At 40.9% G+C, this 19313-nt stretch overlaps 1 protein-coding gene across 1 annotated transcript in view; it reads left to right on the top strand.

Annotated features, from left to right (window-relative positions):
- Positions 1-13478, top strand: part of ercc6 (excision repair cross-complementation group 6) — a gene marked incomplete at its 3' end in the record, with an annotated part of 51299 nt that extends 37821 nt beyond the window's left edge. The window contains exons 15-24 of the mRNA XM_084076964.1: positions 1908-2126; positions 4601-4711; positions 6475-6594; positions 7244-7338; positions 8047-8192; positions 8708-9090; positions 9507-9789; positions 10885-11053; positions 12783-12861; positions 12969-13478. Coding sequence (XP_083933090.1) covers positions 1908-2126; positions 4601-4711; positions 6475-6594; positions 7244-7338; positions 8047-8192; positions 8708-9090; positions 9507-9789; positions 10885-11053; positions 12783-12861; positions 12969-13478 — 2115 coding nt within the window. The remainder of the gene's footprint in view (positions 1-1907; positions 2127-4600; positions 4712-6474; positions 6595-7243; positions 7339-8046; positions 8193-8707; positions 9091-9506; positions 9790-10884; positions 11054-12782; positions 12862-12968) is intronic.
- Between the last annotated feature and the right edge of the window lie 5835 nt (positions 13479-19313).

Here is a 19313-nt window from a genome sequence, read left to right on the forward strand (position 1 = left end):
ACTAACTCTCTCCCTCTCTCTCTCTATCCCTCGTTCTCTCTCATCTCACTCACGGGGGCTCATTTGCTCCGTTCCATAAGTCCAGTGTTCTCTCCTCTGTAACACCTTCACTGTGATCACACCTTCAAGTGGCATCATTAGATTAGTATGTTTTTGTAGTTTTAATGAGTGGGTCTTAATGTTATTATGCCGCTAATAGGAGGCCTGCGTCCACTACTCTTTATGACGACCTCTTTAACTCATTAAGACCGGGAACGCATCTCTGTCATTTTTAAGATTTCTTTGGGCTATTCAAAAAATAGCAGATCTACAAGCTTGTGCCGTGCTATGAGCTTGTAGATCTGCTATTTTTTTCTTTCTTTTTTTAATGTGTGCAAATATTTGAATGTATATATTTTTAAAGCGAACATTTTTAACTAAAATATTTGCTTCTGGGGATTCTACAAATGTTGTCTAAATCCTAACAGTTTTTTGAAAAAACTTTTGTTGCTATAATATCAGTGGTTTTCATGTCAAGGACCCCAAAATGATATGTATTTGGTCGCAGACCCCTCCATCTCAAAATATGTTGTTCCAGGGACCCCCAGAAGCAAAGATTTGAGTAAAAAATGTTCGCTTTTAAAAAATATATTTGCAGTATATTCAAAGATTTGCTCAAATTTTCCATGATTTTTCAAAAAATAGCAGATCTACAAGCTCGTAGCGCAATCGGTGCCACGCTACGAGCTTGTAGATCGGCTATTTTTCCTGGTCTTAATGAGTTAAGGGGCTTTTGTAAGGTCGGTCTTTTCACATTAGTCCAGGTTCCACCCTGGAGAGACTTCTCTCATAGCAGACATTCATCACCACTGACCCAAATGGACATGGTCAGCGGGCCCAGGGTGACCACAGCCGGATTATACACACACACACACACACACACACACACACACACACACGCTCTCAGCGGTCACTCTCAGTCCATTAACCACCATTACTAATGCAGAGGCCATTGGGCCTTCATCAGAGACGCAACACACGCCATGTCTATTATCTGTAAATAAATGATGTAAACTCATTCCTACGGACTCAAAGTAAATGCAATTATTTGTTTAAAGGCGTAACACACACATTAAGTTCTGTATCACTTCACGTCACCTGACCGGTCACAGTGTTGAGGCTGTTGAGTGCACCTGTCGATTGTCTTTTTAGCGATCATTCTATCAATTACTTTTCCGAATAATTGAGAAGCATTTCATTTATTTTGTTGATTCTTTATTTATCAACTAATCAATGCAACACAATTCTAATAGATTTTTTTTATAATCGACTAAATCGATTTGTCTGATTAAAGGAGAATTTTGCCCTAGGTGTTTTCTTAACTTTTATTTGAGGTTGTTAACTCATCATAAGAGTGGCCCAGGACCCCCAGTTCATAACAAGCGATGTTCTCCATTTCGGGGACCCCCACCTCTGCAGCTCATAACGCGAGTCTTTGAGGCGTGGCTAAATCCGCTTATTTCTGTCGCTCTAAAATAGATTTTTCTTGTATATATCTGTCGTTATTGGACCGTCTGATGTCGGTGCAGTGTTATTGCTACTTGGGCGCCGCCATTACTTTTTACAAATCTGCTTTTACTGAAATCACGTTTGAAATCTCGTCTCGGGAGAGCGCCGCACACACACAAACTCTCCCTGGGCCACTCTTATGATGAGTTAACAACCTCAAATAAAGGTAAGAAAATGCCTAGGGAGAAATTGTCCTTTAAACCCTTATGCCCCCTTAATTTAGGCAAAAATAGCAATTTTTACTATAAAACGAAACAATTTCATTATCGATTTCATTTTTTATAATCGATTAAACAGATAGTTTGATCAACTGTTGCAGCCCCTCCATATAATAGAATGCTGTTCCGTGTTTGTTTCAGGTGTTCTCGGGTTTGATAGCACTGCGTAAGATCTGCAACCATCCCGACCTGTTCTCGGGCGGCCCGCGCATCCTGAAGGGTATTCCTGATGACCAGCTGACTGAGGAGGAACACTTTGGCTTCTGGAAACGCTCCGGCAAGCTGATGGTGGTGGAGTCCCTGCTACGCCTCTGGTTCAAACAAGGACAACGAGTTCTGCTCTTCACTCAGTCCAGACAGGTTGGAAATGAATTAGGGCTGTGACTGTTCTTCCTACAAATGATTCTATTGGTTATCTTTTTAGCTTAATCCGTTAAGATCGGGAACGCATCTTGTGTCATTTTAAAGATGTATTTGGCTATTCAAAAATAGCAGATATGCAAGCTTGTGGATCTGCTATTTTTGAAAAATTGTGAAAATGACTGCAAATCTTTGAATATATATATATGTTTTAAAGCGAACATTTTTAACTCTGATCTGTGCTTCTGGGGGTGCCAAGCTGGAACAACATATTTTGAGATGGGGGTCCACGGCCAAATACATATCATTTTGGAGGTCCTTTACATGAAAAGGTTTGAGAACCACTGATATTATAGCAACATCAGTTTTTTTTTTAAACTGTTAGGATTTAGAAGACATTTGTAGAATCTCCCAGAAGCAAAGATTTGAGTTACAAATGTTCGCTTTAAAAAATATATATATTCAAAGGTTTGCTCACATTTTCCACGATTTAAAAAGAATACAGCAGATCTACAAGCTCATAGTGGGTATACTTTGTCGTATAATGATGTTGTGTGGAAATAGACGATCTATAGGCTCACAATGTGTCGCTTCACGATGCATTATGGGCTTGTAGTTGTTGTTTTTTTATATCATCATTTAAATTGAGTAGTCCGATTAGCTGTTGCACCTCTGATAACACATGATATGCCTGTATATAAGTCACACACAGCCCAAATCCAATCAACCCATAGCTTCTCCAAATGATCAGCCGTTGTAAAGGTTGTTAATGTGTGTTTTCACGTGTTTACATGTGTGTTTGTATTGATCACACTTGTTCTGGTGGGGTTGTCGTCACCCGTGTGTTTTCTATCTCTCTATTGTATTATACCAAGAACACACAAGTGTGCCTCTAAAACTATTATGTCATTTGCGTGTGTGTGTGTGTGTGTGTGTGTGTGTGTGTGTGTGTGTGTGTGTGTGTGTGTGTGTGTGTGTGTGTGTGTGTGTGTGTGTGTGTGTGTGTGTGTGCGTGTGCGTGCGTGAAGCCCCAGCTGTTGCTAGTCAATAGCAATGAGATTATACCTCAGAGGGAACCTGAGACCATCCCTGTCGGTATCTCTGTCCATGTAATATTAATCTGCTCTAATCCTGTTAGACTTAATCCAAATCTCAGCCCGTGTATCTCTCTCTCTCTTTCTCGATATCCCGCGCTTCCGCCTCTCTCTCTCTCTCTCTCTCATTTTCTCTCGCCGAAAATAGGCAATCTACAAGCTACTACTTTTGACATTTTTATTTAGTTTTAGTCATAGTTTTTTGAATAAAATTCCATTTAGTTTTAGTCATATTTTAGTCATCTGAAATGTTTTACTGTTAGTCTAGTTTTAAATCTACAGTTGATTTTAGTCGACTAAAATGTATTTTGGCGGTGCCTTGATGGCGTCTTAATGGCTGATTTTACACTTGGTTGCATGCTGAAAATAACTGATCTACAAGCTCACAACGCGTCGCAATGCGACGTGTTGTGAGCTTGTAGATCTGCTATTTTCAGAGCACAACACCCGAGTGCAACCAAACATAAAATGACTTGTCTTTTAGTTCTACTGGATCTCTTCTCCACTAGATCCCTCACTAACATTTTAGTCATTTTTATTTTATTTGACGAAATTGTCAATATATTTAGTCTTAGTTTTAGTCATCATTTATTTTGTTTTCGTCACTGAAAAAAGGTAGTCGACCAACATTTTTCGTCATAGTTTTAAGTCGACGAAATCAACACTGCATACTGAGTATAAATCACGCTTTACTTTTATCTTGTCTCTCATCTCTCTCCACTCCTCTGTGGTTCCCACCAGTGTTGATTTCTTCGACTAAAACTATCACAAAAAATGTTGGTCGACTACCTTTTTTCACTGACGAAAAACTAATAATAAAAACTAAGCTATGATGACTAAAACTGAGACTAAATATGTTGACAATTTCGTCAACAAATAAAAACTAGACTAAAATGTTAGAGAGGGAACTAGTGGAGAAGAGATCCAATAGAACTAAAAGACGCTCGGGTGTTGCGCTCTGAAAATAGCCGATCTACAAGCTCACAACGCGTCGCAGCGCGACGCGTTGTGAGCTTGTAGATCGGCTATTTTCAGCATGCAACCAAGTGTAAAATCAGCCATTATGACGCCATCAAGGCACCGCCAAAACACATTTTAGTCGACTAAATCAACTGTAGATTTAGTCGACTATAATCTTATGATATTTAGTCGACTGAAACTAAACTAACAGTAAAACAATTCAGATGACTAAAATATGACTAAAACTAAATGGAATTTTATTCAAAAGACTGTGACTAAAACTAAATCAAAATTTGCCGTCAAAATCAACACTGCGACGAAATCAACACTGCACTGCAGTATAAATCACGAGTATAAACCACGCTTTACTTTTCTCTCTTGTCTCTCATCTCTCTCCACTCCTCTGTGGTCGTCACACAGATGTTAGAGATCCTGGAGGTGTTCGTGAGGCAGAACCAATACTCCTTCCTGAAGATGGACGGCACCACCGCCATAGCGTCTCGCCAGCCCCTCATCGCCCGCTACAACGAGGTAAAGGATTAGCCGCCTCCTCTAATGGCTCCTAATGTTTCCCCGGGAAAACCCCCCCCCCTCCCCGAGGGGGAACACTTTAGAAAACGTGGCAATCCTCTGGCGTGCTGCTCACTCCCCCTCGAGGGTGAGAACACTTAACCGACGACAATCTGTTGTTCGCTCTTTGTTATAACCTCATTGTCTCTCTCTCTCTCTACTGGTGCCATGAACTACAACTACCTATGTCAGGGGTCTTCAACGTTTTCAGGCTAAGGACCCCCTAGCTGAGAGAGAGATGGAGCAGGGACCCCCTCTCTATATTGTATAAAATTGTGTTTCAGATTCAACTTTTTTTGTTTACTTGGTCTGCTCTGTTTTCCCCCTCTACACCTATACATCTTTGCCAAAAAATAGCCGATCTACAAGCTCACAACGCCTCGCAGCGCGAGGCGTTGCTATTTTATTTTTGGCTAAAGTTCTCCTCAGAAAAGGGATGCTAGGGGTTCAAGTGGTTAATGTAAAACATAAAAATCCTATCACACAAAGATTTGGTGGCCCCCCTGTAGTAACTCTGAGGACCCCCTAGGGGTCCCGGACCCCCTGTTGAAGACCCCTGTACTAGTGCTATAAACTACAGCTACCCTATGTTATAATGATATGAAGGATCTGAATCGACTTTGTCACATCATTCCATTTCAGGTGTAAAAAGAGAAGAAATTCTTCTTTTTTGTTGTGCAAGTTCTCAACATTGCAGTTACATGTATAGTTAGAATAGGTAAAGAGAATAAAGAGGGAAGGAACACAGAACAGATTAAGTAACAGGAAGGCACCGTCGAATCAAGAGTCCCAATATAAAATCCTCCTTTGCTTTGAGGAGGTGTAGGCAGAACAGTTCTGTGTGTTCTTCATAATGCTATCCATTTCATTTATTTATTTTCTCACTTTACTTACATGGAACACATCTGTGTCATTTTAGATTTCTTTGACTATTCAAAAATAGCAGATATACAAGCTCATAGCCGCGCTATGAGCTTGTATATCTGCTATTTTTGAAAAATCTTGACATTTTTGCAAATCTTAGAATATCTTTGCTGTACGGCAGGAACCAGCTAACTCCAAAATGTTGTTTTTTTTTACCAACACACAGGCGTAAAGGGTGTTCAATGGCCCTGATTTATGGAAAAAAATGCAAAAGCGTCAAAATGGAGCTGGTTTCTGCTGGACGGCAACGATATATATGATTTTTCAAGCGAACATCTTGCACTCAAATCTTTGCTTCTGGGGGGTCCTACAATCCTATTTTTTTTTTTTTTTTTTTTTTTACTTATGGTGCTATAATATCAGTGGTTCTCTAACTTTTTTCATGTCAAGGACCACCCAAAATGATATGTATTTGTCCGAGGACCATCCCCCCCATCTGAAAATATTGTGTTCCAGGGATCCCCAGAAGCAAAGATTTTAGTTAAAAATGTATATATATTCAAACACATTTTCACGATTTATTTTCAAATCTAAAAATGACACAGATGCGTTCCCGGATTGAATGGGTTAAAACATGCAAGGACTCACATTTGAAGGAAAATAACGTTGCTGTCGTGCAGAAACCTCCCATCTCCATATTTCAAATTGTCAATGAATCGTAAATGAATACCGTACTTCATAATAATGCAGTGTCACACAAAATAATTTAATTTGAATCCTGGAAAGTGTTTTGGACATATGACGTTTCCACCCGACAGCAACGATAAGATGAATGAGCTGTTGTTTTTATCCCTCTACAGGACAAGTCCATCTTCGTCTTCCTGTTAACCACCAGGGTCGGGGGTCTGGGCGTCAACCTCACTGGAGCCAACAGAGTCATCATATACGACCCAGACTGGAACCCTAGCACTGACACACAGGTACAACACACTCACACACACACACACACACACACACACACACACACACACACACACGTATGTATGTATTAGATGTGCAATGTTTATGATTGGACTAATTGATTTAATTGATTATAAGAAAGAAAGATGATTAGATCATTTTCAATAAAATACTAGATTTTGGGAGGACATTTTGAATTATTATTGTACTATTGCATTCATTTATTCATTTTTAAACCCGTTTTTGCACAACACCATTGCACAACAAAGTATAAGATAGGGCTTAAGTGGTTAATCAGAATAATCAATTCAGTCAATTATCAAAATAGATATATATATATATATATATATTTGATTCGTTCTACTGTATATACTGTACATTATAAAAACTAATACAAATATGAAAAAGTGCTTCTCGATAATGTGGAATAAAGTCAGACATAACTCATATTTACTAGAAAATAGTTGATAGTTGCAACCCTTATTTGTATTGTAATGACTGGCCCTCACTATTATCCTGATTCAATACACACCCACACAATGGTTCAAAGGTCATTATCAGGGAGATGTTTTAGTTTGTTCTGATGTGATGAATAGTACTTAATGTGTCTTACTACAGTATTTGTCTAACCACGATGTGACCTAATGTCTTGTTGTTGTTGTTATTTAGGCTCGAGAGCGCGCCTGGAGGATCGGTCAGACCCAGAATGTGACCATCTACAGACTGTTGACTGCAGGGACCATTGAGGAGAAGATATACCACAGGTCAGTCAACACTGTGACATCCTGAGTGTTCATTTAACTGTGGAAGGGTTTACAAATGGAACCAACTGGACCCGTAAGGCTCTCTCTACCTCACATCTGAAATGAATTAAACATGAAGTTACCTGTTGGAAGAGCTGTGGAAGTTTGGTCTCTAGCACAGAGACACCCGGGTTCAAATTCCGGGTAGGATGAGAAACGTACGGATTGCAGGTTTAACCGTCACTCGCTTGGCTAGAGAGATGTCCTTATTTTTTCAAAAGTTAGTACATCTTCTTGGTGTCTGTCTTGATGCACAGAAGCAGTAATAGGTCAGTTGTGTTGGTGGTTGAACATCACTATTCAACATCCTGGTAATAGGTAGATACTATATTTGTTATTTGTAATAAAATGACCTGATGCTTTTATGGAGCAGCCAAACTGCTCAGTGAGGACACCAGATCAGGGCCCGCCTAATACTGAGCTAGCCTGGATCGGCAGATTTGGTATGGCACCGCTCAGTTGTGATTGGATTTCACTCCATCCGAAATAGTGAGGGACCAATCAGGACCCAGTATGCAAATATGGGCCGAGTTTATCACCAGAGGCATTTTTTGAATTTGCTCCTCGGAAATGCATGTTCCACACAGAGATTCCAGACTAATATCTACACAGTGACATTAGTCTGGCCGTGCCAGGCAAGCATTGAGCAATAAACGTTTTATCTTTCAGGCAAATCTTCAAACAGTTCCTGACCAACCGGGTGCTGAAGGACCCCAAGCAGAGACGTTTCTTCAAGTCCAACGACATGTATGAACTGTTCACGCTGGCCGCTCCAGACGGAGCAGAGGGAACAGAGACCAGCGCCATATTCGCAGGTCAGACACTTTGTTTTTCTTGGAACTTAAATAGTATTAAAATTAGTAAAGATTATGTTAATACAATATATTTAGCATATCTGCATTGGTTGGATGTGGTCTCCATACTTCTTCCATTGAGACATTGTGACTCCGCTGGTGTCGGGTAGGACACCTACTGGTTGACAAGTTGTGCTGCCTGAAGCTCATATGTGCATCTCCCTGGAAAAGCGGTAGATGTTTGGTCTCTCACGCGGGAGCCCGGGGTTTGAATCCAGGGAAGATAAAGAACATAAATAATGCGGTGTTAATTTTGACAGCAAATTCTGATTTAGACTTAGTCTTTGTCTTTTGAATAACACACCATTTAGTTTTATCAAAATGTTAGTCTTTTAGTCTTAGTCAACAAAATGAACACTGCAACTAGACAATCTAGTCGTGTGGGACTCGGCCTCTTCAGTGAAATACTGCTGTTTGATAAATGATTTTAAACAAATGCCTAATTAACATGTTTTGATTGTTTGATGTGACCGTAGGTATAGGATCAGAGGTTACGGTGCCAAGGAAACCAGAGAGGCCAAGGTCACAACATCACAGGTCCAGCAACCACGCACGGAAACACTCCTCAGCCAACCAGACCCGTGCTCCTCCTCCAGAGGACAGACCCTCCTCGACCAATCACATTCCCGCGCCAGGAGGTGAGGACACCGCCTCACACGGCGGCGGCGCGAACTCTCAGGATAAACCAAACGGACTGACAGACAGTCCAAACACCAGTCCAAACGGTGCAGCTACCACGGGGCCAAATAATATTCCACCAAACGTTCCACAGCATTCAGGAGAGAAACGCAGAGACTCCGACGGAACCGGACACAAACGAACAAGCAAACACTGTGACTCATCATCCAACCATCCGCACGTAAGGCTGCACCATTATAAATTTAAGTTGACGATTAATTGTCACTCAAACAATTGCGATTAACAATTTAATTGTGTGTTTGGCCGTTGAACATTTGGAGCACATGAATACAAATCATTTTTGTTTGCCTTTTATGCTTCGTAATAAAAAAATTGCACAGGGGGCAGATATGACAAATAACTTAAATATTTAAAAATATATTATTGACATTTAATAATTTAAATAGCAGATCTACAACCTTACAACGTCTCAATTTGTGACGCGTTGTAAGCTTTTAATATATATATATATTTTTTATATTTGAAAATGTGTGAATGTGCATTTTTCAACATGGCATTAGGGTTAGGATTATGCAAAAAATAATTGCGATTATCTCAAATAAATGCGATTCGACGATTCTGTAATAATTTTGACAGGCCTACCCGGAGTACACACACAGAGACAGTCCTCAGAAACACAGGGAGAAGAGGAAGCACTGCCACGACCAAACCGACACCCCCGCCCCCGCCAACGCCCCCGCCACAACGACACAGAAGAAGAGGAAGCACCACAAGAGACCCGGGGGGGACGCTCGCTGTGAGGGTCAGCGGATCTCTCACCTGGTGAAGAGGAAGACGTACAACAAGGAGGCCGAAGACGGCGATCGGGATCAGAAGCAGAACGATGATTACGTCTTAGCCAAGCTCTTCAAGAAATCCGGTACGTTGTGTGTGTGTGTGTGTGTGTGTGTGTGTGTGTGTGTGTGTGTGTGTGTGTGTGGGCTTCTTGTGTGAATGAAACTGTCATCCATTCTTTTATTTTTCATCACTAGTGCTGCTATACGTGTTGTGAGCTTGTAGATACGGTAGAAAGAAAGACATTTTAACGCATTAAGACCTGGAACTGTGTCATTTTTAGATTTGAGCTAAAAAGCATTATTTTACACTTTGGGCTATTCAAAAATAGCAGATATACAAGCTCATAGCGCGGCACCGAGTGCCGCGCTATGAGCTTGTAGATCTGCTATTTTTGAAAATTCGTGAAAATGTGTGCAAATCTTTGAATATATATATTTTTAAAGCGAACATTTTTAACTCAAATCTTTGCTTCTGGGGGGTCCCTGGAACAAAATATTTGGATGGGGGTCCGCGGCCAAATACATATAATTTTGGGGGTCCTTGACATGAAAAAGATTGAGCACCACTGATATAGAAACATACGTTTTTCAGAAAACTTATGTTTTCTCTTCAAGAAATCCGGTACGTTTGCGTGTGGGCTTCTTGTGTGAATGAAACTGTAATCGATTATTTTATGTTTCATCACTGTGCTGCTATACGTGTTGTGAGCTTGTAGATACGGTAGAAAGAAAGACATTTTAAATCTAAAAATGTTTTGTTTGGGATTTTTTTTAATGTATTTTTTTTAGGATGTTTTAGAAAATGTAAAATGTGTTTTTTTTTGGGGGGGATTAATTTGTTAAAAAAATGTCCATTGTATTTAAGTTAATAAAGTTAACATAAGTATAACTAAATGTATTTGAAATTAAATAAAGAAATAGCACAAATAGCAGATCTACAAGATGTAGATTTGCTATTTTTGCTACTTTTGAGTGACATAGAATGGCGAAGTACGGCATTAGTTAAGTTGAAATACGGAGATAAGAGGTTCTTGTTTATGTATTCTTAGGATGTTTTAGAAAATTCAAAATGTGTTTTTTTTTGGGGGGGATTAATTAATTTTTTTTAATGACGTTCACAAAATAAGGAACTCCAGGTTGAAAAGTGTTTAAACTCTTCCTCTCTTGCTGTGGTTCAGGCATCCACAGTGTGATGCAACATGACACCATCATGGACTCGTCCAGCGCTGACTACGTTCTGGTGGAGGCGGAGGCTAATAGAGTCGCTAAAGAGGCCCTGAGGGTGCTCAAGGTGTCACGGCAAAAGTGCCGGCTTCCCTACAACAGACCTCCTCCACCACCTGCTAGGTACACACACACACACACACACACACACACTCTCACACGCGCGCACGGGCACACACACACACACTCACACACTCACACACACGCATACATACACACGGTTTAGGGTTTTTTACCACACAAGTAAGACGCGCAGACGCGGGAAGCGAACGCAGCTCGAAAATAACATAGCAAGAAGAAATCTAAAACTGTCCTCAAACTAAGGCGTTTTCAACTTGCCATCCGGCCTGAAATATGCACAAATTATATGGAATTCTTAGATATCCCAATAGATGAACTCGTGTAGATGCTTTTATATGTGTTATTTTTGACTGTAGCTGCTATATTTCTCTCAGAGGAGTGTAATTAGTCACCCAGGGGCAGGCTGATTGCAGCCACACTGTAGTGCACTCTGAGATCTGTCAGCAGCCAATGAGAGCGCGAGTCACATGGGGGCGCAGCTGCACACAGGCAACTGCACACAGACGGACACACACACAACCCGAGCACGGTTTCAAAGTAAGCTCCACTTGCGCAACTTGCCTTCGGTGCGCGACTCCTTCCGCTGCGTTCGCAATGAAATCTAGTGGCCCTATTCCATGCCATAATAGGCAAACGTTTGGATAAAATAGGCAAACAAGCGACTAAAATAGCAGATCTACAACTATCTCTGACAAAGAGACTAGGTGTAGAGGGGAAAAAAGTGGTATAGACCCCTGGGGGAACCCGATCAACAAAGTATATAGGGTTTAAATGGTTGAATATCTAAACAGTTCACAATGCGTCGCGATGTGACACATCGTGAGCTTATAGATCTGCTATTTTCGAAAGATTTGTATACATTTGAGAACTTGAAATGGGACATTCTGCATAATGAGTACTTTTACTTTTGCTACTTTAACTCATTCACTGCCACTGACGTAAAAAAAAACATATTTTTTTCCCGATTACCAATACTACCACTGACGTAAAAAATGTAATTTAAAAAAAAAGAAATCTCACACAGAACCCAAGATATCGTGATCTGAAGATTTGCTGTGCCATTCACTTCTTGGTTAACTTATTACTTAAAAATCCTGTATCTCGGCTCCTGTGTACTTTTTTTTTTACCATGTATTTTGGCCGAGACATTTTATTTTCAATGGCGTATAAAAGCGAACAGGATGTCTTGATGACATTTCGCGGACGCACAGTGAAACCCTCAGTGATTAGCAACCATCAGGGGATCCATCATACTGGAGATAAATATTCTGTGACTACTTCAAAAGGTAAGAAAATCGAAAAAAATCGCTGGCAGTGGGCAAACACAGCCAGACATAAGTCTGGCAGTGAAAGAGTTAAGTACATTCTGATGCCAATACTTTTGTACTTTTATTCTAGTACATTTTGAAATTCCGGACTCTTTTACTTGGACAAGATCTGCCCAGTCGATTGGGGCTTTTAAAAACTTACTAAAAACTCACTTATTCTCTCTTGCTTTTAGTCGCATTTAGCTATCCTGTTCTGTCCTAACTCTGCATTGTTTTGTTTCTCTTTTGTTTTTCTCTTGTTTTTCTCTTGTTTTTGGTCCTGTGTATATATCATTTGTTGATGCCTCTTTGTGTCTAAATTACCTTATTTTAACCATGTTCAGCACTTTGGCCAGCTTTGAGCTGTTGTAAATGTGCTATATAAATAAAGTTTGATTTGATTTGATTTTACTTATAAATGTGAGTACTTTTTCCACCACTGACGTTATGACTCTCTCTTACAGGAAGCGGTTTGGCCTGAAGAAGAACCCTCTCCTGTCGGCCCCTCCTTCTACGGCCCCCCCAGCCCCAGACAAGTGCAAGGTAACGCTAATTAAGTTCAAATTAAAGAGCTACTTCACATCATGTTGGAGGTTATCGGAGCTCCTCTGGTGTCTGGTGTTAAATCTTCCAAAATCTTCTCTCTCCAGGACGCCGCCGTTCTAAAGAAGTCCGTCTCCAAGAAGCCCTCTGCGGGGGGCTCGGCGGCGGCGGCGCCGGCGGCTCACTTCAGCGGGGGAGGGGCCGAGAACGGCGGCGGGGAGTCGTCGTCGTCCATCTCCGCCACGGCGCTCGCCTCCTCCTCCCTGCTGGCCAAGATGAAAGCGCGCAGTCACCTGGCCACGCCCGCTTCCTCCAACCAAGAGGAGGAAGCGGGCGTGGCAGAGGGGGGGGAGGAGGAAGGGGGTGGGGGTGGAGCCAGAGGATCGCCGCCCCCTTCCACGGAGCACGACGAGCTGCTTGTGGACCTGCGTAACTTCGTGGCGTTCCAGGCCAGCGTGGACGGACAGGCCTCCACACAGGAGGTGCTGGGGTACTTCACCCCCCGCCTGAGCCCCGAGCAGACCCCCGTGTTCAGGGAGCTGCTCCGCAGCATCTGTGACTTCCACCGGGGGGCCGGACAGGAGGGGACATGGAGACTGAAGGAGGGCTACCGCTGAGTTAACCGATTTCTTTGGCTATTCAAAAATAGCAGATATACAAGCTCATAGCGCGGCACCGAGTGCCGCGCTATGAGCTTGTAGATCTGCTATTTTTTGAAAAATCGTGAACATTTGTAAAATAGTCTGTTCCAGGGAGACACCCCCGAGGAGTAAAGATTTGAGTTACAAATGAAAAAATATATAAACTCAAACTTTTCACGAATTTTCAAAAATAGCAGATCTGCAAACTCATGTGCTAGCTCTATGAAATTGTCGATCTGCTATTTTTGAATAGCCAAAGAGATCTAAAAATGACAGAGATGTGTTCCCGGATTGAATTGGTTAAAGTTTACTTCTTGCTGAAACTTTAAGTTCGGTGAGGGTCTTAACCACATGAAACCTATAGCGTCCCTATTCTGGGGGCTGCACAATTCAAGGAAAATAGCGGATCCACAAGCTCGTAGCGCGCCGGGATGCGTGTTTTTGGCAAAGAGATTTGGTGTAAAATAACTAGCGGACTTGGTATTGTTCCTGGCGAACCCCAGTCAACTATGTATATATGGTTTAAAGGAGAATTCCGGACTAGCCTTTTTTTTCTTACCTTTTCTATGACGTTATTATGTCCCATAGGATGAGTGGTACCGTAGAACATTTTCATAACTCCATCCCGAGTCCACCGCAGATTTAAACCCGAGCGGACGGTCCGTGCCCTAAATCGCGTATTATTACATTTTGGTGATATCTGACGTTCATAATGGCCACAATTCAATGTTCTTTATTTAGTGTTCTTTATTTCATTCTCTCTCTCATACAGTATACTCACTCTTTTGCTTGTTTTCTCCAAATACTTTCTTTGTCATATGTTCAAAAACACATACATACAGTGTTACATACATGATGCACCCGTCACTCAAACACTGGTTCCGCTGGCTGCTTCTTTCGCTAACACACACACACACACACACACACACACACGTTGGTTTTGCAAACATTTGGGGACAATGCATTGACTTGCAGTGTTTTTGTCCCAAATGGGCCGTGTTTACAAGCGGATGAAGTCACAGGGATGAAATCCCGTCTTGCGAGACTTCTGGAGGGAGGGGCGCATCCAACACAAACACTGTGGAGGGTTTTCTGTCAATATGAACGTCAGATATTTAAACATTTAATAAAAAAAAAAAACGATTTAGCGCACAGATCATCCGCTCACGTTTTTAGCTGCGGTGGACTGGGATGGAGTTATGAACATTTTCTACTGTACTAGATAGCAGATATAGTAGCAGATATACAAGCTCATTGCGCGGCACACGGTGCCGCGCAATGAGCTTGTAGATCTGCTATTTCACTGGATATAATAATAATGTATAAAGGTACGGAAAAGGCTAGTCTGGAATTCTCCTTTAAAGTGTACTTCTTGCTGAAACTTAAGTTCGGTGAGGTCTTAACCACGTGAAACCTAGCGTCTCTGTTCAAGGAAAATAGCAAAATCCACAAGCTCATAAAGCGCCAGGATGCGTTGCGAGCTTGTAGATCAGCTATTTTACGCAAAGAGGATTCGGTGTAAAAAGAACTAGCGGACTTAGTATTATTGTTCCTGGGGAACCCCAGTCTAACTAAGTATATAATATGGTTTAAGTGGGTTTGTTATTGTGGAGAAACCGAAAAAAATGTTGTTGTGGAGAAAACAAACGAATGCATTGTCTTGCTGAAGCATTTCTTGCAGATCCAACGTTTTTCAAACTAGCCCGAAGATCACTGCAGAAACACCAAGAAGAACGTCGTGTGTGATTTGGTAAGAAACTCAAGGTGCATTTAGTGATGTATAATGTTTAATTTCTACAGTCTGACAGCAACATACCATGGACAGTTCTGAAGAAAGATAGTCTGAGGAGCTTTAGCGTGTACAAGCCTCTATCTATGATCCCTCAATGAGGGACTACAAATACTAACTTGTACACGTTGTCTGTCGCCGGAAATGGCAAAATCTGAGCATGTCTGTGGGTGATGAAAACAAACGGTGGCGATCCAGGTGTCTATATATCACCATTATATATGACCATATATCACCATTCCAGCACCTTCGTGCGGTGGGGGTCTTAACGTTCAGCACTCAAATTGGTGCTGCATCGAATATAAAACTATTTTGTCTGCAGAGAACTTGTTTGGTTTCGGGTAAACCGGAAAATGTGTTTTTTTTCCTTCTTTTTTTGTATGCTGGTCATCTTTTCTCTGACCAGATCCATTGAGATGGAAAGAGTTTTGTCATTGAGCGGTCACAGTACAGATCACGTGGTTCATGTATCGTGTGTGTGTGTGGTTCATCAACACCAATTAATAGGATTCAATGTTTGGAATTACAGTAATGTTTGGAACTATTGGCGGCCCAAGCGTTACTTTGCATACTTGTTCTTATTGTTATCTTGTTATCTCTGAGTTCACCAAAACTAATTCCAAATCATCCGTAGGTTGGTTTTTACAGGGCCAGGTTGGAGCCAGAAAATGTCATATAAGACTCTGTCCCTCACTAGCCAAGAATAGAGAGACACTGTGAAAAACTCTAATCTTTGTCCATATACCAACCCAGCAGTTGAAACCCCCTGTTTTAAATGAGTCATATTTTATAGAATTTTCAATTTGCTAATTTTACACTGTGCAATGCCGTTTTGTTTTTTGTTTTTTGTTTTTTACACAAGGCAACGCTAGCTTGGAGATTGTCCTCTTTCTCTATTGAACGAAGCGTTTAGAGACGGACTGGTGAGTCTTAACCGCTGCGTGGAGGAGAGAGGGATCAGTAAGTGTAATGGGTGTAGGCCACATGGTGATTCATAGTGTTCAGCCTGTAGGCCACATGGTGATTCATAGTGTTCAGCCTGTAGGCCACATGGTGCTTCTGTCTGTTGGCCTTTCTTTCTTTAGCATCTAAAGCACCAATTCATACATACATCGTTAGACCTCGTCTCTCCCCGGGATACAGAAGTGATTTTCAGGGAGTGACACTTGACAAAGTATAAATTCAGCCATTATTAGTTGACAAAGATTATGTCCGTTGGTCATTCTGTTTTTAATTTTGTATGTTATTTTCTAGTCTATAAACTCTCCTCATAATCATATCTCTGGTTATCACTGAATTACATGTTACATTCTCTGAACAACAACAGATCTAACTAAAGGCATAGTTCACCCACACATTTTTTTCTATCGATTACTCACCTAAACAGTGTTTCACTTGTAAATGTTTCGGGGAGCACAGGGTGCTTTTTGGTTTATTGAATACATTGTATTCATTTTTGTTTGTATTTCCTCATGGCTGATTGGCTGAATGCACCTGGACTGAACTGTTGCAACTTTTTCTTGAGTAATGATTGTTGATTTGTGTGTCATATATTTGCATTGAACGTTGATGCAACCTCACTGCTTTTGTAATTTGTGAATACTGCAAACTGCAGTAATATCCCTGTCACTGTCAATTAAATGAGAAGGTCTATGAGCCTTTTTCTATGACAGGTTTTCTATAAAAGCTACAGTTAGAAATAAAAGATCTACCTCTACCTTGACTTTGTGATCTTTATTATCTTTATTTGGCATTTTACACTTTATTTTAAATATAAGAGTTATAGAAAAACCTATAGGGCCCAGAGAGAGGGGAGATATGAGAGACATGGTGGAAGTGGATTTGAACTCGGGTCCAAACTTGATCATGCTCCTTGTCCAGAAGTCATACTGTAGGTCAAGGGTCTTCAACAGGGGGTCCGGGACCCCTAGAGGGTCCTCAGAGTTACTACAGGGGGGCCGTCAAATCTTTGTGTGATATGATACTTTCTAACCTCTATAGCATCACTTTTCCGAGGAGAACTTTAGCCAAAATTAGCAGATCGACAAGCTCTCAACGCCTCGCAGCGCGAGGCGTTGAGAGCTTGTCGATATTTTATGTCAAAAGAGCAGACCAAGTTTTTTTTTTAAAAGAGTTTAATGTACAACACAATTTTATATAATATAGAGGGAGTACCTGCTTCATCTCTATCTCAGCTATAGGGGGTCCTTAGCCTGAAAAACGTTGAAGACCCCTGTTCTAGGTGTCTGGCTGTGTTGGACTTTTTTTCTTTTTTTTTTACCGAATTTGTGAGAACTGGGGCAGGAGGGGGGGGACTATACATGTCTGTTTCTTTAAGAATTTAGTGGGATTATATATTGCATTTTAAATATAATAAATCCATAAATCATTTGTTTGCTTGGATTTTCTCCTGTCTGTATTTATCTCGCAAATATGTGCTTTATAAGCTTTTTGCCTTAATGGCTAAGAAGCACATGTTTGATTTTTGACTTATTCAAACATTAGATTTTAATTACTTTTTATAGTTTTTTTTATTTTTAAAATGCTATAATAACTAATAATTAAACTATTATATCTGGTAATTAAGTAGTGTAGTCTACTGCAGGCTTTTCTCACTTTATATATTCTGCTTTAAAAAATAGTGGCTTGTCGAAAATAGCAGATCTACAAGCTCACACTGTAGGTAAACACCCCTGTGTGGAGGTATTAGTTCTGCAATAGTGCCAAAAACATTTCCTCATCACCAGTGATTGTTATTCCAGACTCAGGTCTATTCCCACAACACACTTTCTTTTTTTTCTCTCCTTCATTTTTTCATTTAGTTCTTGTCTTTCATATATTAATAAAATGGAGGGTTTGGGTTTTAGATTGACTGTGATGAGGAGGTCGGTCTAATTGCTCGTTAGGTGTGTTCGGTGTTCGGGGGTCCGCGGAACTACTCGCTGAGGCCGGAATTTTGATTTTGTTCGCAGCGGGGGGTCCGCCGATTTATTTGACTTCCTCGCGCGGAATGACGAGCCGCGGGACCCTTTCAATTAGTTTTAAAGCGCACACGGGACGGACGCGCGTGCGCACGCAAGCACACGCACACACACACACACACACACACACACACATTTACATACGTACGTACACACACACACACACACACACACACACACACACACACACACACACACACACACACACACACACAGGGTCTCAGAGGTGCAGAGACTTAGAATGAGGCCCTGAGAAGCAGCTGAAATGTAAAAAGAAAAAGCGTGTGTTTTGGGCCTTAATCCATCAAGACCTGGAACGCATCTGTGTGATTTTAGATGTCTTTTTGCTATTCAAAAAATAGCAGATATACAAGCTCATAGCATAGAGCTTGTAGATCTGCTGTTTTAGAAAAATCGTGAAAATGTGTCCAAATCTTTGAATATGTAGTTTCTTAATATATAATATTTTCTTCCAGGGACCCACAGAAGCAAAGATTTGAGTTACAAATGTTTGCTTTAAAAAAATATATATATATATTTGCAAGGGTTCAAGAGATTCACTATGAATTGAGTACAAATGACCCCAATGGAAACAAGCCAATGCTTCTTGGGTTTTTAAATTCCTATTAGCTGACCTTGTATTGAACCGTACCTATTTTTCTGCAAACTTCTAATAAAGTCAATGAAACAATCAATCAATTGCACATATTTTCACGATTTTTCCACCCCAAAAAAATAGCAGATCTACAAGCTCATGAGCTTGTAGATCTGCTATTTTTGAATAGCCAAAAGAGATCTAAAATAAATTACACGTGTGCGTTCCCGGATCAAGTGGCTTAAACCACATCAAGTGCAGAAAGCTCTCATAATGTCTCTAATTGGTTCTGTAATATCATTACAAGGTGGATAATGGCCAGTTACGGGGGCCCCTCCGCTATTAAGGGGGCTCCCCTCCCTGGCGAGCGGCGTTTATGTTATTAAAGGGGGGAATATAATGATATTTTGGTTATTAAATGCGCCGTAATTAATTTATGCACCGCT

The sequence above is a fragment of the Gymnoscopelus microlampas genome (assembly GCF_963454915.1).
Source record: "Gymnoscopelus microlampas genome assembly, chromosome: 13".
In the NCBI taxonomy this organism is placed as follows: Eukaryota; Metazoa; Chordata; class Actinopteri; order Myctophiformes; family Myctophidae; genus Gymnoscopelus; species Gymnoscopelus microlampas.